We start from the raw sequence: 20,916 nt of genomic DNA on the forward strand, positions 1-20,916 counted from the left end.
GTGGTAAGGTGAGAGAGTGAGACACACTGTTGTTTATTTTTTGGGAGAGTGGGTTGAGAAATTTTTAGGAAGAATTCAAACCAGGATTTAAATTAAAAGGGAGAGAAAACACAACGCATCATGATTTTATTGAGAGCAGTTTATAAGTGTAGAGCACAGTACAACAAAGGGCCAAGGGACTGGCAAAACACATGTATGTTTGCTATAACAAGGTATTGTTATTGTGAGGTACTTTTCCATACATTTTGCTATTACTGGGGCAAAAAATACCACTTGTTTCATCGAAGACTTTGCAAATAGGGGTTCATCATATTGAGTTTCACTGTCTTAAAGTAGACCTAAGTAGTCAAGGGCCCAAGAATTAATTGTAGTTTTATTTTTTTTAGGTCAAGCACTTTCTCCTCAATGGAAGGGTCTGTTTGGGCATCTTTTCTTCAGCTCCCTTACCCAGAGGGGCTGAAATCATGATCCCCTTTGAGTTCCAGTTTGAAGAGTATCGTAGCAACCTGGACTGTGCATGTAAACAGGACTCCTGTGCAGTGATGAAGTACAACCTCAGGTTCCAGAACGAGATCCAAGATGGCCACACCCAGAAGAGATTCAAGCCTCATGACGAGGACAGCAACTCTGGCTCACATCAGAAAATGTCTCCACTCAGAGTATCACTTGCCAATAGTCATGGAATGCAGGTGTGTGTTTGTGTAATACTTGCCCGCAGATACAATACATGTAGTCCCAAGGGACCTTAAAATCCCAAAACAGCGACAGTGGCAAAAACGTCGCTTAAGAGTTAAATTCGTGTTCTCTTAATCTTCATCGTGCTGAACCCAACTCACTTTGTCAAATTTTGGCAAACTCTTGTGGAGTTGAATTACTAGGCTTAGAAAAAAGAAGAAAATCTTTTAGTCGTTTGTTTACATCCTCTATCAATGTGAAATTAGGCCTTTTCCTGTCGTAGTCATTTTTTTTTTCAAGCAAAAGGCTGATTTATTTTTGCTTTTTGCTATTGTCTTTTAGGGTGACAGTGACTCTGATATAGAGAACAACCCTGAAAAGCAGGGCAAGAAAAGTAGAGAGGAAAGAAAACTGGAAGCTTACCTTAGACAGTTCGAGAAAATGGAAAAGAAAGAGAAACGCAAGCAGCAATCACAAAAAGAAGTTAAACCTGAACTTGTCAGCCCTGTCAGCCAGGAGGTGCCCTTCAACAAGCTCTGTAGTAAGAACATGAAGGGTATGAAACGATCGTTAAATAAAAAACGAACAGGTACACCAGGGATTAAAAGAAAGCGTGCAAGGTTGTCTAGTTGCTCTTCGGAGCCACTGTCTCCTGATGAACATAGCAGTACAGCGTCAACACCCACCACGCCCAAGGTGTCATCAGCAGCGTCACTACCAGAGGTTCCAGAGTCATTCAGTGCTTCCGCCACGCCATCCACGTCACCTAACGGCAGCTTCAGATTCCCCAAGGATGAAAAACAGGTAAAATCGTCCATAGGGTACATTCATGGCAGATTTGGTCTTTTCACTGTCCCCCTTTTCGAAAAAAGTCCCACCCGGTATTACGTGGCATATAGATTTTCTTGTTGGGCAAGTAACTTTTAAAGCTTACTTGCCCAATGAGCAAAGGTTTAGGCAAGTCATCCTCTAATAAAATCATTAACAAAGACGAACAAGGAGTAGTCCCAGGGAAGCGAAATGTGAGAACTGCTTGCCCATAGGACAAGCTGGAATTCACGGGGTTTTTTTGCCCTCGAGCCGTGCAGTGTAGCTATTTTGAGTAATGGCATGGTGCGATTACGTGTAATTATTTTGATTGGTGTATTTCAGAGTGCAGATGAGGAGACTAAGGAGATGTTGACCAAAGAAAATGTCACGACGGTGACGACAGAACCAGCAGATAACAGCGGACCATCCACACCCAGTTCTCCCGTTACACCAGTGGACGACAGTGAGCTTAACCTGAAGCCTGCCGAGAATGTTGCAACTAGCACAACCGTTCAGGACCCTGTTCCTGATGAAAAAATTGACGTGGCAACATCTGCAACTGAATCCTTGTGCACCAGTACTACAGAGAGCACTCAGCTTAGCAAAGAAGTGAATAGCAATTCAGTTTCGGAGTGTTTGGTAGAGATTAATGTTTCTGTAGGCAGCGGCAGAAACACACCCAGTCCCTTCCCCTCAACTGCAGGTAAATGCCTTGGAAATTTTCTTCGTCACCTATTCTTTTTACGGCGCTTTTCAATAACTTGCGACCTCAAAAGAAAAAAAAAATAAACAACGGTTATGTTTTTCACTTGCGTTAATCATAACTAGGACGAAACGAAACAAACAAAATGGAGCGAAATCTAGCAATCACTACCTACTTACCACGTTTACACGAGTTAGTGCAAATTTTTGAACGGACAAAAACTTACACGGATTCGCCTTTCGTTTACATGGGACCCGCGGATTGATCATTACACCTTTCTGGGAAACTCCCCACACTCTCCTCCCCCAAGCCAGCATTTACACTTACTTCTCACTTAGGGCAAAATTTTGGCTCAGGGGAGGGGTAGGTGGGCAGTTTCCCTTCGTCCGTTCAAAAATTTGTGTAATTGGGGTCACAGACGCTATGTACACCTGTACCTTTTGAAGCCGCCGAAGAAAACCTATGTTTCCTAAGATAGATGTGAAGCCTGTTCCGGGTGTTCACACAGTGGAGAGTGGCGCAAAATGGAGAGGCTCGTTTTTCTTTGAGGATAATAGTCGACCTTTAATTATAACACCTTCTAACAATTTTTCTGGTTGGTTATGCCATTTTAAAGGACTTTTCGTACCTGTTTGGCGCGAAATTCACGGGTCGAAAATTCTATCTTTGACGTCATGGCAAGTGACCAATAGGACAGTTAGTGATATTTCAGGCCACTCCAGACACAGCGTCTGTCAATCATTTGTTTCCCGCGTGAATTTATAATGTGACTTGAATCCATTCAGGCGAAACAAGTTGACCTCGAGGCTTCGTCGCTCGCTTGGTCGCTGGGCGACCTCATGCATTGAAGCTCGCTTCAATCACTTTTAAGAATTTGCGAGAGGTCCACTTGTAGCAAGTCTATATAACACCTTCCTTGTAACTGTTTACAATTAAAGAAGGGGTTAAGCTTCATAAGTTGAAATATTCGACATCAACACGTTGTTTGACACAGGCTCCCCAACCAGTGCGGAGAGTGTTATGAGTGGATACAGTGGCTGTGCTAGTGAGAGAATCAGTCCAGGACCTGCACCTGGCAGTCCTGTGGCATATGTCAAGTTTGGACCAAGAGCAACAAGAACAAGTCCTTTCTATGGATCACTTAAGAAGGTAAACTAAAAGGGCCAAAGAAGCCAATAGGAATGCTGTTCTTATAAACAGATAGTTTTGTGGTTGATGTGTTGATGTGATTAGTTTCAGGTTGGGGTTTATTTCTGTCAGCTGCCATAACCTTTTTGTCCAAAGGAAATTTTTTAAAAATCGAAGTTGAGAGAATGGGTGTGTGTTAGTGTATGGTTTTCGTTTCAACACCATTTGAATTGATTCAGAATCGATTCATTAAACTCCTGTTCCAGCCATTTAGAAAGTAGAGAGCAACAGGCAGAGGCTTCATTGAGTTTCTGTAGATGACTTTCAAAACAACCAGAAATTCCTAGCTGTTCAATTGCTACTTGCATAGAGCGGTTTTCATTTGAGTGTCGAAAAGTAATTGGTTTTGCACTTTCTACACGATGCGATTGGCTTAAAAGATTCGCGCCACCTTTTCACCCAATCAGAAGTAAAACCAAAGCCAATTGTGACGCGCTCGCATGCATTTTCCCGCGCTTTGCGTCAGCCACATGTAATTACTTCGAGTTTTGATTGGTTCAATGTATTGTCTGTGTCCTATGTGATTGGCCAGAGTAATTACTTTGGTTTTGGTTTTACGACACTCAAACGAAAACCACTCTATGTCCAGAAACTTGGATCTTAGCAAGAACCATAAATTTATAGTATTTGAAGCGATGAGTTATCCTTTTTCTGCTTTCTTGTTTTCAGCGGTGGTTATTTCAGTATTTTTGTAGTCAAAACCTGACGAATGAAAAGCCTCCAAATGGCTTGAGTCTTATTGTAAGCAATCCCCTGAATGGGCCAGTCAATGGAAAAACAATTCCTTCTTCACTAAGAAGAAACACCATGCCCAAGATAGTTGGTGAGTACTGTATGCATGCGATATTTTAAGCCTTGTTGATATGTATATGGAGAAAAGTTTTCCCTGGAAAGACGGCTACCCTTAAAGAAGTTGACCCCTTCGCCCAAGCCCACAGCGCTCACACTACGTGAAGAAATGTTGTCCCGGATAGGAGTGAGTTCCAAGGGTCTTATTCATGTGGTGTACACTTTGTAAAATGCTCCCAATAAAATCTCGGTGTGTTTTGTTTTCTCTCTCTTCTAGTCTAAATCCTGTTTTGAACTCTTGCTTACAATATTTCGCTCTCCGAAAAACAGTGTCTTTGACTCTCTCATCGTCCTTCCACGAAGTCAAATCCATATAATATAGTTTGTGCTTACGCAAGGTCCTCTCCACAAGGGGTAGGGCTAAAACTCTCGCACATTCAATCATAAAAGGAGATCAACAAGAGGTGTATTTAAATAGCTTGTTTTATCTCTGCGAATGTTCTTTGTTATTCACAGATCCTTTGCCACTCAAAAAGAGACATTTAAGGAAGTTTCAGAGCACGACGTTTGAACCAGAAAAGCCTGTTAAGGAAACCATGCGAACATTATCAAATGATTCACTTTGTGACGAGCCTCTTATCGTGAGTTCGCCTGTCACACTGGAGCAGCAAGTGCAGATCGTATTAGCAGACAGCGTGAATGACTTACAACCGCATAAAGATAACACACTTTCAAATCATGAACAATTCTCCTCAAAGGAGGAAACCCTTCTTAGAGTTGGCACCTCGCATGTTCTTAGCGCTGGAGAGAATTTAATTGCAAACTCTTCGTTTTCGTCGCACAGCGCTGTAGACACGCTAGCAACAAGCAGCTCAGGAATTTTACAAAGGAGACCCAGTGACCCTAGACTTGTAAATAATTCCCCTGTTAGTAGTACTAGTACAAATCCTGCGGGCTCTCCTGGAGGTGGTATTCCTGTGGTGTCAAGTGCTGTTTCGCCTGGGGCGGGTCCTGTGATTGGACAGTGTGTGGTGCAGTGTTCGCAGAGCATTGACTCGTCTGGGACGCCAGGAAAGAAAAAGGTGTGAATATTGCAGTGTTTTGATGGAGCTTGATAACCCTTTAAGACCCACTGTCGACAAACATATTCTTCAGATTGATCTCCTAATACACCCTATCCCAAAATGGTGGTAATATTACTTTACTTTTTGCGGACGACAAGAGGAGCCCGCAATCCTAATCTCCAGGTTGTTATTACACATGCGTCGCTTGTATGTAGCTAGTATTCATTTTGTTTTCCACTAAGAATAAATGGAATGCTCAGAACCCAATTTGATCCCGCGCGTTTTGAGCTTCTTCCCCTCGTAATCTGAACACGCGTGTTTCGACCATCTATCTCGTGAAACTTACGCGAAGCTTAGCGTTGGAACAAAGGCGTTTGAACCTTTGATCATTGTCGCGCGCACTCTCTAACCTTTACTAGTATATCTGTGTTAATTGGCCCACTTTGCACTGATTGCATCAGCAGAATTCAAAGGCACTTTTACCTAGAAACGAAACATTTAGGGCCAGTTATCATATCAGGAAGAACTAAATTTTCCACCATTCTGGTAATAGGCATATCCCTTTTATTTTACATTATTATTATTATTGCATTTTCTGCTGATGTCTACCTTCTTTTTATTGATACAAATTCTGGATTAATTTGGGTTTCTGGGAAACTTCCCACCTGCCCCTCCCCAAAGCAAACGTTAACAATGTTGGCCAAGGGGAGGGGTAGGCACGCAGTTTCACAGACACTTAAATTGATCTCATTATCCTTTTTCTTAGGTGTCGTTGTTAGAGTATCGTAATCGTTCTCGAAACAGACTGTCTATTGATTTACCCCGACCTGTACCACCAAACCCGGCCACTGTGGTAACACCTGCAAGCGCTCCATCTTCAACATACTCTTCTTCTGTTATAAAGTCGTCATCCCTCAGTGCGTCACTTCCGAATCTCAGTGTGTCGTCATCGTCCGCCAGCTCGCTTGTGCACAGATCAGCAGTCCACAGTGGAGAAATACATGGGCCAAGATTGGAACCAGTCAGCCCTGATTTGGAGGACAAGTCGTCGTCTGGTAAGTGAATAGGCTGATTTAGCAACAAAATAGGAACGTCAGTTGACGACGGCGCGCTCAAATCAAACAACTGGGTTGACCAATATTACAGAGTGGCAAATTGGGCACCGGAAGTCGAGTTTCGTCCTTTCCGCGCGCTTTCCCGTCGTCAAATGACGTTCCCGTTCTGTTGCTAAATCAGCCTTATTAGCAAACGTAGGCTGCGTCGCTGGTGCTTTTAATGAAAGAGAACTCTCTGCGAAGCCGCCATAGGAATCCTTATCGCTTTCCCACAGAACCGCCCGTTACGTGCGATGCTGTGTAACGAAGGTGTTGGTTAGCATCTTCGTTTAGATCGTGAATCCGTTTTGTAAGATTTTTGGTATCTTTAAAGACAGGCTCTTAGGGTGGATTTCCACTGTTGAGTAATTTTTATATCTGTAAGCGCGTCAAATTTACGTCCGCAAATACTTTACAGTCGAACCCCGCTTAATATGGACACCTCATTATTAGGGCAACCCTCCAAGTTAAAGTTTTTGCTTGGTCGCCTTTTGGCAACCAACTCTTTTGGTTTAGGGAGACTTGTTTTCGAATCAAGTCCTCAGCTCCAAAATTTTAGGCGCCATGGCGACCAAACTGGCTGCAACTTGGAGGGCTGTACGGACAGTTTACTTTGTCCCTGGGGAAAGAAATCCCGTACATTTTCTCTATATTCAACCCGCTTAAAACGGGCACGCTTTTAATGCGGACACTTTCTATGGTCTCTTCATTGTCCGTATGAACGGGTTCGACTGTAACATATAGACAATGTATGAACGGTCGAGCATGTGCTCTTCCTGATATCTTTATATCTCTAGCGCTCTTCTCAAAAAGAAAAAAAAACCGCCTGGTCGCAGCGGTTGGGCTTAACTTAACCCCCAGTAGTGATAGGTGGAGAGTGGTTAAGGCGACTGGTGCGTTGATTTTGGACCCTATTTACATTCAACAGATTTATTAAGGCAATCATCGAAGCCTCCAAACAGTGCTTATGGAAGAGTGAGTTATCCAAAGATTGAGGGAAAAGGATTGATGTTTGGTGATGGAGACGCACGCCTGAAAAGAGGTTAGTACGCAATGCCTTAGTCTGAACACCCCTTGTGTCTATAGAAGAATGCACTAGCAAGGGTAATTTTATGACAAAGAACCTCCATTATCCCGACGTGATGGGTGCCCAGTCCTATCCTGTCGCAATAGGAACCGGTCGCCGGCAATTTCACGTGAACTCGCCACCTAATTTTCTTTGGAAAGCCAAGATTTAATGATGTCCGTGTTCTGTTTTCTATTTTTGCTCCAAAATGCTGGAAATGCATTCAAAGAGGCCCAGATTTCAAAATTTTTCCAGAAACTCGCGTCTTTGCCGAGAGGTTTTTCCATCTCCACTTACTCCAACGCTTTTGCCACCTACTTAAAATCTTGTTGAAAACCCTGGGACAAGTCGATTGTACTTGTTGGGCAAGTAACTTTGTTAACTCACTTGTCCAATTATCCGGTGATTAACATCTTTTGTCCTTTTAACATCTTATGTCCTTTCAGAAATACAAAGAAAACGCGATTTAGTGACGAAGAAAGAGGAAGCTGAGAGAAATCTGACATCGTTTATCTCGGAGCAACTGCTGAAAGGTGCGCAAGTGTTGTTTCAATCCATTTTAGCGTCAAACTTATTGACTTGAATTTAAGGAACAGAATTTACTAGTAGTTTGGGATTACGACGTGGCAATGTCGCATAATTCAGAGCTGCAAACAACACTTGGTCACCGGGCAATGCCCGTCTGAAATTCGCGCGTTGTGCGATGAAATCCTGTCTGTGGTTTAACATGATGAACGGACTTATTAAATACCAGACTATCATTTTGAAGCTGAAGATTTTCGTGATAGAAAACTACACTATTCTTTTTCTGAGAATTTCGTTCGTTTGTTCAAAGGAACTACAGTGCAGCTACGACTTGTTTTCATTTTGAATATATTACATGCAGAGGGAATGAGCTTTACGCAAGATTTTTCTGTTTTTCCTCAGATTCTAAATCGAGACCTGCTATAGTTATTGGCAGATCACCAGGCTCCAGTAGCAATGATTCTTCGAACCAATCTGCAGACCTAACGGGTATGTTATCTTATAATAGCATGTCATTATATGGCTGAATCCGCGAGCGGGCAAGTTGAACGAATCATGCGTCCTTATGGGCCACCCGAGCGGCAAGCTGCGGGACCATCTTGCCCCTTCGGGATTTCCCGCGTTGGTCCCGTGTAATTCTTGGGTAGTGAAACTCGCAATATCGCTATTAAACGCGTTTTGCGGCAGCAAATATTTGTTTCCCGTTTCGCTCTATCCTTTTAATGGCAATGCGCTATAAGTATTATTTTTGATCGTGTGTTTTTTCACATGTATAGGAGATGCCATGGACATTGAAGACGACGATAGCAACTCGAATTCCAATATCTACGTCAATACTCCAGTGGTTCCACCTTCCACGCACCCACTCTCCACGCTCGCACGTCCCACGCCGCTTCCGCATCGTTCGTCTCTATTGTCACAATTTAATCAACCGGTAAGCCTTTGTTTTGTTGTTGTTTGTTTGTTCCTTTCATTTTTATATTTCTATGCCCTTACTGCGCTGAAGACGGTCTCTCTAGTCATATTTAAACCCCATTTACACGCGCTAAAAAAATCGGCACGGCACGCCAAATTTTTGGCACCGTTGCTCGTTTACCCGTGCCGAGACTACCTCCGGGGGGTAGTCTCTGCACCCCTAAAATTTTGAGCACTGGTGCCACATTACATTTGGGACCGATACATATACACGTCGAAAATTGGGAGTGCCGTGCCTTAAGATCGTCAGCACAGTGTCAAAAATTTGGCGTGCCGTGCCGATTGTTTTAGCGCGTGTAAATGGGGTTTTAGTGTTCAATTTCTTATTGCCGTGTGTTCTTGTTGCCTTTAGAATTACAGAATAGGGCATTCACACCATCATCAGGTTTATATATCACCGGCCGCGCCCCAGCTTTCCTCTCCGTCACAGCCACCGCCACGGTTGCCAAGCAGCTCACCGCAGTTCCTTGTAACCAGTCCTTCGGGGCCCGCGCATGTTCGTTATCAATCGCCGTACCAGGCTGCTCCGTCACAAACGGCCGGTTTCTTCCGCCATTGACCTGAACTTTACAGCCGGTGTTCTGTGTGCTTTCAAGAACCGAATATTGTAGTTACTGAATTTAACAGACAGTTCGCCTGTAACATTGTATTGAAATGTATTGAATTGAGAGGCCTCGGGTGTGTGTTTAGCATATCAGTTAATGTTGTGTAGAGCCAAGCTCTTAGGACAAAACGCGGTTGCGTTCCACTTATCGTGAATTTCAGCCGTTGTTGTTTGGAGACCGTGGATAAGACGAGAAGGCTTGGTTTATAAATTGTATTTAGACATGGTGATTTTTGGGTGAGTTTCGCATACACAGAGAGTGGTCAAAGTATTACGAGTTATTCAAAGTCTTCAGGCCGTAATTTCTCATTGATAAGAGAAAAAAGCACAGTATTGGAGTGTTATGGCTCCACTAGATTTTACAGTCGTTGGTTGCGACAATTCACTTGTGATATACAGCTATTTCGAGAAAGGTTGTCAGAATAATGTGCACGCGACAATCCTGAACGGTATTATGGGATATGATCAACTTACACTGTTCCTGACACTTACTCTCGTTGCTTTCCATGGCCTCTCGTGCCATTCTTTTAAATTTCTTTGAAGAGCAATAAACTCAAAACCACCCACAGCACCTTTGGGCATTGTCGCGTACACTTTTTCCGACAACCTTTCTCGAAATAGCTGTATACAGTACTGCAGTTGTTTTACGTACATACGTCTCCCTGTATTATAGCTCGCCCCATATCTTAACTGTTATTTTAGTTGGGAACGAACAGTTCATTAAAATGTGTATGGCGAATGCCTTTTCGTAACCCATTGTCTTCGTTTACGTCCTCGTTGCCGTTATTGGCCTTTTCTGTACGTTTCTTTTCCGTCACTCCTCGACTACGACGTGAAAATTCCTAATCTCACGTTTTAAGGAGGACGTGAACACAGGGCCTACTTTCTTTTTCTTTCTCTAACCTTAGATATAGTCCTTTAGAATTCAACTCCAGAAAAATTCGCCCAAATTTGACAATGTTAACGAGATGGAATTAGCGCGGGTAAATTTGATACTTGATAATTGAACTAAGTGGAGTGCAGTTTGGTCTAAAGTCTTGCGTGGGATGCGCGAGTTCGATTTGATTTCAGACCAAAATTGCGCGACACCAAGTTCAACTACCACTTTTTTACAGCCATTTTGAAATCGCAGAATTCAGTCAGTACCAAACCATTATCTACTTGACCTAGCAGCTGGTTTGTTGAAAAGCGGAAACAAAAGGGCCTTTTATCTCATTTTGTACCTGAAACAGATAATGCAATATAGAGCGAAGATGGTGTGATTAAAAACAGACCTAGCAGCCGGTTTGTTGAAAAGCGGAAACAAAAGGGCTTTTTATCTCCTTTTGTACCTGAAACAGATGATGCAATATAGAGCGAAGATGGTGCGATTAAAAACAGAAATGATGCAATTTAGAATATGATTGACGCGATTTGGGACAGATGTGATTTAGAGCAAAAACTAGTGTGATTCGTGAATAAATCGCACTGCTCAGAGCCAATCAGATTTCAACGATCACCAGTGGTTTCAAAATGGATATAGTAACGCGCGAAATGAATTCTTCAATGCCCCTTTCGCAGCCACCGCCGTCGTGGTTCCTCAACCTCCCTATTACGTACAGAAAAACTCTAAGGCGGAGACCTTGAAGACTGACGGCTTTTAAATGTCCGTCAGATGTTAAATGCTGGAGATTCCCTCTCTCTCACTCAAGTATAGTGAGTTACAAAATGACCGCAGGCTAGGGATACGTTTTAGATATGTGTCCGTCTTGCAAAGAGTCAAAGAAAACTACTGTACAAAGACAAGGACCAACTCTAGGTATCTGTTTAAGGGAGGAACTCAATCTGCCTTGGATGTTTGCCATGGTTAAGAGAAAGTTGATTGCCTGTATTTATACAATAATACAAACAAAAGATCGCTCGTACAGTTCAATTCATTTATTGATTGTTTTCAATGAGGTTAATCACCCTTTGACAATGTTTGCTACGACGCTTTCATGCATTAAGGTAGGGAGTTGTCTATATCGACTGATATTTTTTGCACCCGGGTTTTAAGTCTATTAAGCAATGCAAACTGAAGCTGAACACACGTTTAATTTTTGAATGCCAAGCGTAAACTAACATACACGAGAGCAAAATTCTAAGGAGATTGCTGCCTCAAACAACTTTTGGGAAAAAAGACTCTGGCCTGGAAACGGATACTATCAGTGGTTAACCATTAGTGAGCAGACAGTCCCGTCTTAATTTTGAAAGTGATCGTTCCAGAAAATCTTGACACCAAAGGTGAATTTCTAGCGAGAGTTAAGGTCTAGAGATCTAACATCGACGGTTTAATCCTATTAAGTCAGCATAGTTATTGGCGCCAATCATTTGGAAGAGCCAGTTTTAGAACGTCCCCCATATTTTTTCATCGCTACCTGTGAATAGGTTTTGCTGAAAGGAGGCCCGCTGCGGAACACCGTGCTCAGTACTCATCACCCCCGAATATTTACTTCTGTCTCTTGTAGTGGGTTCCAGACCTCGCTCCTACTTACTTACTTCCGCGACGGACCGAACGGGTGTTCACACTGCACCAAAGTTTGGCACAAAACCTACCCGATATGTGACGCTCCACTTTAGAGATAGGCGCGGGGCAGCTTTGCTCCGTCAATTAAGTGGCGCCGAAGTAACCCTTCTTATGTATGAACAGAATAGGTTGGTGTTATGTCGAATGGGATATCACCTTCTTCGATTATGAGGTTGCGCAGAAAAAATACAATGAAAAACGATGTATAGCGGTGTTTTCATTAGCATATTCATTTAATGCAGCTGGACAAGGTAATCAATGGAGTTTTAAGGCCACTGACTCTGAAGCGTATTATAGTAGGCGCGTTAGATCATATGCCCATTTATTTTGCGCTATATAAAATAATAAAGCTATTATTCATTACTGTTTCATTAGAGTACCTAAAGTAGGCTGAATCTCTCTGCAATGGAAATTTTGACGTCTTCTTGTGGACTAACTTATAATTATGGTCACGTGACATGTCGCTTGATCTAAAAAGTAAACCTCATGGTATAGGGAGTTTTCACACGACGTCACGGGGGTCATATCGGTTTCCCAAAACAATTAAACGGCAGCCATGTTGGTGTCCCAAACCAGTCCTCTGGGAGTTGAATTCTTTTCTTACGCAACCACTTTCTTTTGTTCCAATAAAATTGCATATATGCTGGCCACGTGAGTGAAAACACTCTATACTGGAAACTCGGTGGCTTATTTATTTTGTATTCTTGGGTCAGACGAATTAGCGTTTTCGATAGCGAAAAATCATATTTTACTTTGTACGCTAATTGCAATGATTGTGCTCGAAGTTCAAAAAGACTAATTTTGACCTTTAACTTGACGTTTGTTCAGTCAAAACTCTTTATTGAAGTGCGGTGGTTTTCATTCCGAAAGTAAAGTCTTAAAAATACTAGAATTGGGTCTGAATGAAAGTCTTTTCTTAAACCAAGGGGCTCCTGCTTAAACCCGTGACCTTTCGTCATTTATCTATTATTTTACCGAAATTTGGCTACACGACTTACTGAAATTATAGTTATGCCCAAATAAGAATGTTACGGACCAGATTCTAATTAGTTCTATTTTGCTACAGCTATGGCCAATAAGCCATTTTTTTCCGAGGTAAACATATTTTAAAAGCCAGGCCTTAATTAACCTACTATTTGAGATGTGGTCTGCAATAATTCCTTGATTAACTGAGTATAAAATTCGATTTTTTGAATCGCTACTACTCGATTTCAGTTAGTTTTAGCGTGTCGCATCGAACGAGCAATGCTAGATTACTTTCCAGTTTGCGTCTAAGTCTATTTTGAGATTTTAACAGCCATTTCTACGACGTCTAACATATATTGAAAGTTGTAAAGATAAAGTATGTTTTCCTTCGGAGGGTCACTGGCTATGCTGTTTATTTCCTTGCGCCCTGACGCTCCAAAATTTCCCACAGCTAAGACCAGAACTTCTGTTCCAATATTTTTCAGCAGCTTTGCTTGTACTACGGTCTGATCCGATTGGATGTTCGAACCCCCATCGGTTATGACGATCGCCAATCTAACAGCGAAATGCCTGTGCCCCGAGGCTGCTGGGTTTAGGAAAAGATCTCTTCTAGCCATTTTGAGGGCGTCTTGAGTGTTTGTTAAGCCACCGCCGTGTACGACGTTCAACAATTTCTTTTTTGCCTGATCTGGTGAGATGAAGTTAAACAAAAGCGTGGCCTAATTGGAGAACTTTATGGCGGCGAATTTTGAGCCTGGATGCTCTGACTGCGCTTTTTCGATCATAGTCCTTAATGCTTTCAAACCCTTGTTGAAATCATCGGAAGGAATGGAACCTGAATCATCGATGATAAAGACAGCATCGTGCGGCCTCGTGTCGTCAGTGTCGTCTACAGACATTGCCGGATAAAGGGCATATGGATTTCGCGTAGGCTTGTGACACAGGAAAGGTAGTTTTTTGGCAAGTCTTCTGGAAAGCTGCACTTTACTTTTTGCCGTCTTCCCGTTCCTTTTTTCAAAGTATTCGAAAACATTATTTTAGCATTTCCGCTAGGGGGCGGGGGAGGGGGGTTATTAGAAACGTTATATTTTTTAACATGCTCGACAGATTACCGCGGCTCGGGGGGTGGCGCAAGGATGGGGGGGGGGGGGGGGGTGGAGGGATTGCATGCTTGGAATTGACGTAACCTCAAGTTATGGCTTTCCTCGCCCCAGGGAGGCTACTCCCTGTGATGGCCTATACGGGGAGGCTCCAACCGAATAGGGGACCTTTTTCAAGCTTCAGGTACATGAAAGGGTAGGAATTTCACTAGTTGAGGTCAAGATGTTGAAGTATAGATATAAAAGGGTAGGGAAATCTTTTATTTGGGTCTGCGAAAGGGCCCAAAAGGGCTGACAGATGAATTTTAACTTATTAGCCATATATGGTTAAGAATTTTTGTTGTTTGTACTTTTAGTTATTTGGAAATAGTTGATATACTGTTTATTGTATGTATGTCAACCTGGTTTTCATGTAATGTTTTCAGTTTTCGCTGCTCTTACTTACATTGCCAAGGGGATCTAATTTATGCCCACAAAAAAACCTACCATTGGCCATGGCCGAGTTCTGCGTCAGGTAAACTGAGAGCAGAACGGACAGAGAAAACAACGCGTAACACCGGATCTGGCTGACATTTCAAGCTTCTTGCTGGGATGTAAGCTTTCTGCCTTTTAAAATACTCGACTGCAATCTTTATGTGCGAATTATTAGTTGAGAAGGACGTGCTAATTTATAGAAAGCTTTAACTTCCGCAAGCAAGTGTTTCAGTAGATCTCAGCTCAAAGAAAAACGGTGTCACGACGGGTCAAAAAGCCACGTGCCTAAAATACTGCATGAGGGTCTCAGGGTGGTGGCATTTACGAACGGTTTCTACCGCGTGTGGCTTTTCTATGACTAATGGTTACTTTTTTCCTGTTACGATCAGCTTTATTCTTAAGGAGAAATTAAACGTTGTTTATTTCAAAAAGCTCAAACGATTTTACCCGTTTTAGCACTTGCAAAAACTTGGGTTTTCTCATTTTATTCAACCTGCATGATCTGTAACATGTAAACCTGGGGCGGAGCAGCAGAGGCTTAACTTAGTTATGAATTTATTGCATTTAAGATTGACTGTATTTATTTTATATCTTCACAAGTTTTTGACGTTAGCTGTTCGATCGAACCCCCCGAAGTCCTCCCACAGATCGGCTCCAGGTAAAAGATGAAACGTGATCTATGAGGTCAAAAAAAAAAAAAGAAACAGAACGACCAGTGTCATTATCAGTTAAACTTCAATGAGCATGTATCTTTAGTGTGTAAAAAGTCAACGATCAATTAAATGTCATGATTAGATTTCGTAACCTTATTTGTACCGCCACCAAATTAAAGTTGTGTAATGCTTTCATTTTGCCCCCCCACTGTCAATAGTGCTCTACGGTGTGGCATTTTTGTAGTGCCAGAAACTGTGAAAAATTAAAATCTCTTAATAAGTGCGCCCTACGTATTGTTTTTAATGATAAAGTTTCGTCCTACCAGCAGCTACTACATACCGTAAATGCTCGAATTAGCGCTCGGGGCGCTTATTTAATTTTCTAAGGCGAGAGGGGTGGGGGTGCTAATTCGAAGGGGGGGGGGGGCGCTTATTTCGTTTATCAATTTTTAGCCTCAAAATGACACTATCTTTATTTCTATTTAAAACCAAACTGCAATATAAAAATTCAAAAAAAACTTGAAAATGGCCTCGTAATTCCAGGAACTTTTCCTTTGGTAAGGCAGTAACAAGGAACCGGCGATTGGGAGCAAAGTTTTACGAGGAACTTATAGTGAAGCAGCTATGTGCTCACATGGATATTTCTATCAAGGAAATGATCGCATGAGAAGCAAACCCGTGCGACTTTGAAAGGACATTACTGTTTCTACTATTTAACAATGTCACATTTCATTAAAAGAACCGTATAGACCGTATACATCTCGTGTATCGTACCGAGTACCGCAACTCATTTTTCTCGGGGGAGGGGGGGGGGGGCGCTTATTTGAAGGGGGGCTCTTATATACAAATTTTGAGCCTTAGGAGGGGTGCTAATTCGAAGCGAGACGCTTATTTGAAGCTGGGCGCTAATTCGAGCATTTACGGTAATTCAGTAGGACCAACTCTATGCTCAAAGGTCTGATGCGATCACGGTTTCCTTCTGTACCACAACCGAAGGATACAAAATATGTTAATCTCGCTCTACGAATGTTTGAACTATGATCTGAAAGTTTTCCTAAATATCTTAAAGAAATGCTTACTTTGCGTCAGTTTTTATGCTCTTCTAGAATAACTAATATTTTATCACCATGTAAACCTGCTACTACTACTTATGGCCTCAACTATTTTCGTTATTATACTTAGCTTTGCATCTAAGCAATGGAACTCCGCCTACAGTGTAGGATCTGAGGCTACTTTTTATCTGGTTTTAGAAGACTCCTGAAAGCAATCTCCTTTCAGACATAACGGTATATTTAACATTTTTTCATATATGTAAATAGATTTTTATGCATTTAAATAGATTAATTTTATGTATGTAAATTTTTTTTTCTCGAAGATGTTAGCCTTTTAGGCTACTCTGAAATTCGAGTATAAATAAAGTTCATGTTATGTTATGTTGCCTCAAAAGATCGTGTGAATCATCAGGACAACAGGAAAATACATAGATTTTTCAAAAACAAAATCAAGATAATCATTAAAAAATAAACAAAAACTTTATTAAAAACCTAGTATATAGATTTTACTAACAACATAATTTTTTCTGAGTTTTGTGGTTCTCAGCCACTTTGATTGTAGTATGTTGCCATATTCATGGTTAGTTTGCCATCATGTTGACCTCGTCATATCGTACACTTGATCCCGTTATCACAGTATGGAGTGAAGCATGTCTACTTCGATCCGACCTTTGGATTAACTTCAAACGCTGTGTAACAGAAAAGATCACCGTAATTAGTCAACAGTCTGTCGAGGACTATAATTCTGGCCTTTTAATATAAGCAAGAAACTTATAATTTGCTAGTTGTAACACGTTACCCTAAAGTTAACTTCAATTAAATCATTACCAAACGTTTGTTGAATTATGGAAGCATTACTCTAACAATAAAGCTTTTAACCATCGTTTTGCTTAATTTGTCTGGTAAAATTTAGTCCCTAGATTAGAGTTTTCTTCCAAGGGGTTCATATAGTTATATTTTCTGGCTGCAGATCAACAGAAAAGTAACACTTAGAGATAATAAAAGAAACGGCATTTTAACTTGAAAAAGAACATGAAAATTTCCATGTAATTTCCACTTATATATGTACGTAAAGGTAAAGGTACATGCAGTTTTCATGTTCCTTTATGAAGACAACATAAAGGATACTTTAAAAATTTCATGTACCTTTACGTAGATTTTCATGGAAAGGACATGGAAGTATAGCTATAAGAGTACATGCGGTGAAACTGATTTCCATGTATAACCTTTAAAGTTTTGGTGGGGGTGTACCCCGGGGAGGTTACTTCCTTATACTCAGAGGCTAATGGGGATGTGCGCTGGATGGGGTCGCATTTTCAATAGAGTTACTAGAATGGGGTCGCGCTTATTCTGATTTTTGGGGTAACACAGTTCTTCATATTAGCAGTCAGCAAACGTACCAGAATATTTGTACTGTTGGTGAAAACTAGAGTGTTTTTCATTCACTATAAGGTAGATACATAAATAGAAAGTGACTAAGTTGGGATCGCAAAAATTACATATTTGCCCAAACGTGACTGAGATGGGGTCTAAAATTGGCCACCGAATAGGCTATAATGGGGTAGGGGCTCTAAGAGGCCAGCGGCACATACCCAGCAAAAATCGACCCAAGTAGCCCCCCCGCCCCCCCACGGGCGGTGTGGGTTTCCATAGCGAGACATATCAACTCTTATCCTGCGGTTCAAGAGAAAACGTGCAAACGCACTCTCTACAAGTTTGGGGATTTTCGTGCATACTTTAGTGAGTTCATCTTTTGTAGATGAAGAAGTTTCCCAAAGAAAGCTATCTAGTGCCAGTCGCTCGAAGGTTGCTTTTTCTGTTAAACTGTGCATTTCGGGTAAAGACTTACAGCCGACGGCTGGAACTATGCATTTGCGCGGCAGGGAAGGGCTGGGTAAATTTTGTCAAGTCACTGATAACGAATTTTATACCGTTGTCTTTGAAAGTGAAATTCTGTAACTTTATCGGACTGCGGGTAACTTGACGTTCCTTCAGAAATAAAGGGTAACGTAGTAATCTAAGCGATGAGTAGGTAATTCAATCCATTCAGAAGACTAGGGCATAGAAAAGAGTAATTTGGCAGCGACCATTTACGAAAGGTAGAACTGCGGCTGCGCCTGAAAGATTTCACCAATTTGAAAGGGTAGGAAAATCTGTTATAGTAGTACTTAAGAGGGTTAACAGAAGAATCTTATGACCGAATTAGATGAGTTCATCAGTTCATTGATCAAAACATATACTAGTAACTGGGTAACATTTGAAATCAGCCTTGACTTTATCGTATAACAATTATTCCTAAAATTAATCACAGTGTATTTAGAACGATGCAGAAAAAGAAAGTGATCTTCTTCTTTTTGATTGGATCCGTAAAGAGGACAAAAAAACTTTTCATCTCTAATAGTTTGATTGTATCTACTAAGTTCTATCATTAGTTTGTGATTGTTTATTCGTAATTTTACAAATTCCCTTCTCCAAGCTGTCTCTGGGGTAGTTAGAAGGGGTATGATCAGTTTTAAAAAATCTATGAAATGCTAATTTTTGACAATCATGAAGAACGTTTACCAGTATGATATATACTGCTGTTTTATCCAACCTACAAATGCCGTATCTAACAAATCAGGATTAAAGTCCGGCAGGTTAAAATATTCCAACATCTTCATCAAATGAGAGTGAAAGCCCTTTTTACCCGATTGCAATGAAAATCAAATCACATTTTTCTACTCTTTTAATCCTTCAGGTTCCCTCTCATTGAATTTCATTTTATATGTTGTTTATAGCCATAAACGTGATCTGATACATGTCATTAAAGTCGTCAACAAAGAAAAGGTTCTCTCCGGGAGGGTAACTGGCTATGTCCTTCATTTCCTTACGTCCAGAAGCTCCGTAATTTCCCACAGCAATAACCATAACTCTTGTTCCAATGCCTTTGAGCTGGATTGCTTGTGGTATGGTCTGATCCGGTTGGATGTTTGATAGGCCATCTGTTACAACCACTGCCATCCTATAAGCATTTTGCCTGTGCCCCGAGGCTGCCGGATTTAGGAAAAGATGCCTAGCCATTTTAAGAGCGTCTTGGGTGTTAGTCATTCCTCCGTTTCGTGCGACATTCGACAATTTCGTCTTTGCTTGAGCTGGTGAGACAAAGTTAAACAAAAGGTGGGCCTTATTGGAGAACTTTATCGCAGCGAATTTTGTACCAAGTGACGCATCCCCGATAAGAAGTCTTATTGCGCTCAAGCCCTTTTTGAACTGATGAAGAGGAATGGAGCCTGATTCGTCGATGATGAAGACAACATCGTACAGCGGCGAACCAAGGTCACGGCCCGACCAGGACAGCGATTTGGTACCAGTGGTCTGCCCAGAGTTACCACCTGGCCTCGAACGACTTGGAAGTCGAGAAAAAGGGTTATTAGAAGATGATTGACTTCGACGCAGGAAAGGCAGGTTTTTGGCAAGCCTTCTGGCGGTGTCCGTTTTTGACGGGTTACCTAAAATAACATCAATAAACGAGGTCAATACTTATCCGCAGATACCCCGTGAACGCTGGCTTATTTCTCCTCTGCCCGCGTTTCAGCTTTATAGTAAGAATCTAAGACGATTTCTTGTAAGAGTTAGAATAATTAAATATTCGTTGTATAATAAGTACTGGTCAAGTGAGCCTGCTTAAGATATGCATACTCTCTCGACTGCCTGGTATCAACTCGTCCAGTAATTTATTTTTGCTCTCATTGTCATGTGAATGATGCTAGTCTCGTACTAGAATCGTTCAATTAATTGGTTTCGTCTCCTTCTTACCTTGACAATCGTTGGGCGTCATTGACACCGAATTTGTCGCTGGTTTTTCAGTCGACTCCCGATAACTCGAACCTTCAAGGGAAATCGAAAAAAGGTTCGAGTCATCGGGAGTTCGAGTTATCGGGAGTTCGAAGAAAATAGCCGAGAGTAAGGTAAAAACAGTTTTTACTGCATAGTGAACATTTGAATCACATTTAATTGTATAAATGTCAAGTGAAAATTAAAAGATACTTTTAGATTATAAATCAGAACGTAACATAACAAAACATAGCCTAAATAGAGCATGCGTTTTACTGTTTTGAGAAGAAAAGCTGCTTCAAATTATCCTTGGACAACTGATCAACATTAGCCTCCACTAGTAAACTATACTCCTACAACACGTCAATAGGAAATCCAAAATTCAATCATGTCAATGTTTCGGACGCCAGTAGACGGCTTTTTGCCGACTTTTTAAGGGCTCAAAACATGGTTCGAGTTATCGAGGGTAAAATCACAGGCAGACCACCCTCTGTTAGTGGGGGCCTTTGTTGATTGAAATCTAAGCAACGATCTTTTATTATTTATAGAAGAAATACATATGAACAATACGGTGGCTATAATTTGTTCCAAAATGCAGAATTTAAAGCAAACTTTTCAATAAACGTTTGAAGAAAATGTTAACTTAGTCATGTGTCATGTTTTTTTTGCCGTCCCGTGCTGTTTTAAGCGCTATTTTGCGAGATGAATATTTGACCTCGGCAAAAAGGAAAAGAAGAATAAATTTCGTTATCCATAAAACGCAAAATTAGGTATCTTCACGTCGTAGTCGTGCAAAAATGGAAAAGAAATGAAAAAATAA

General features: G+C 41.3%; 3 protein-coding genes across 4 annotated transcripts in view; 1 reads left to right on the forward strand and 2 right to left on the reverse strand.

The window, feature by feature from the left end:
* The window catches only part of LOC140923726 (uncharacterized), a 28,213-nt gene extending 17,968 nt beyond the window's left edge, over positions 1 to 10,245 (forward strand). For both annotated transcript variants that reach the window (XM_073373799.1, XM_073373800.1), the window contains 12 exons: positions 387 to 689; positions 1,018 to 1,479; positions 1,828 to 2,188; positions 3,183 to 3,337; positions 4,046 to 4,199; positions 4,682 to 5,247; positions 5,996 to 6,284; positions 7,252 to 7,365; positions 7,836 to 7,922; positions 8,317 to 8,403; positions 8,691 to 8,848; positions 9,242 to 10,245. In XM_073373799.1, the coding sequence (XP_073229900.1) occupies positions 387 to 689; positions 1,018 to 1,479; positions 1,828 to 2,188; positions 3,183 to 3,337; positions 4,046 to 4,199; positions 4,682 to 5,247; positions 5,996 to 6,284; positions 7,252 to 7,365; positions 7,836 to 7,922; positions 8,317 to 8,403; positions 8,691 to 8,848; positions 9,242 to 9,448 (2,943 nt within the window). In that variant the 3' untranslated portion in view covers positions 9,449 to 10,245. The remainder of the gene's footprint in view (positions 1 to 386; positions 690 to 1,017; positions 1,480 to 1,827; positions 2,189 to 3,182; positions 3,338 to 4,045; positions 4,200 to 4,681; positions 5,248 to 5,995; positions 6,285 to 7,251; positions 7,366 to 7,835; positions 7,923 to 8,316; positions 8,404 to 8,690; positions 8,849 to 9,241) is intronic.
* A 3,070-nt stretch (positions 10,246 to 13,315) lies between these two features.
* LOC140922567 (collagen alpha-1(XII) chain-like) lies at positions 13,316 to 13,903 on the reverse strand. Its single transcript, XM_073372540.1, has 2 exons — positions 13,810 to 13,903; positions 13,316 to 13,692 (listed from the first exon to the last, which is right to left on the reverse strand). Exons 1-2 carry the CDS (start codon positions 13,901 to 13,903, stop codon positions 13,316 to 13,318), a joined length of 471 nt encoding a protein of 156 aa, XP_073228641.1.
* A 5,108-nt stretch (positions 13,904 to 19,011) lies between these two features.
* Positions 19,012 to 20,100, reverse strand: LOC140922569 (integrin alpha-X-like). Its single transcript, XM_073372541.1, has 2 exons — positions 20,079 to 20,100; positions 19,012 to 19,801 (listed from the first exon to the last, which is right to left on the reverse strand). Exons 1-2 carry the CDS (start codon positions 20,098 to 20,100, stop codon positions 19,044 to 19,046), a joined length of 780 nt encoding a protein of 259 aa, XP_073228642.1. The 3' UTR covers positions 19,012 to 19,043.
* Between the last annotated feature and the right edge of the window lie 816 nt (positions 20,101 to 20,916).

This window comes from Porites lutea, chromosome 13 (genome assembly GCF_958299795.1).
Source record: "Porites lutea chromosome 13, jaPorLute2.1, whole genome shotgun sequence".
NCBI classification, from domain to species: domain Eukaryota; kingdom Metazoa; phylum Cnidaria; class Anthozoa; order Scleractinia; family Poritidae; genus Porites; species Porites lutea.

Coding starts and splice junctions, on each gene's coding strand:
- LOC140922567 (XM_073372540.1), bottom strand. CDS start 13,903: ATGTCTGTAGACGACACTGACGACACGAGGCCGCACGATGCTGTCTTT. Junction 13,693..13,809: donor TTCCGATGATTTCAACAAGG/GTTTGAAAGCAT, acceptor TCATCTCACCAG/ATCAGGCAAAAAAGAAATTG.
- LOC140922569 (XM_073372541.1), bottom strand. CDS start 20,100: ATGACGCCCAACGATTGTCAAG. Junction 19,802..20,078: donor GACGCCCAACGATTGTCAAG/GTAAGAAGGAGA, acceptor TCTGCGGATAAG/TATTGACCTCGTTTATTGAT.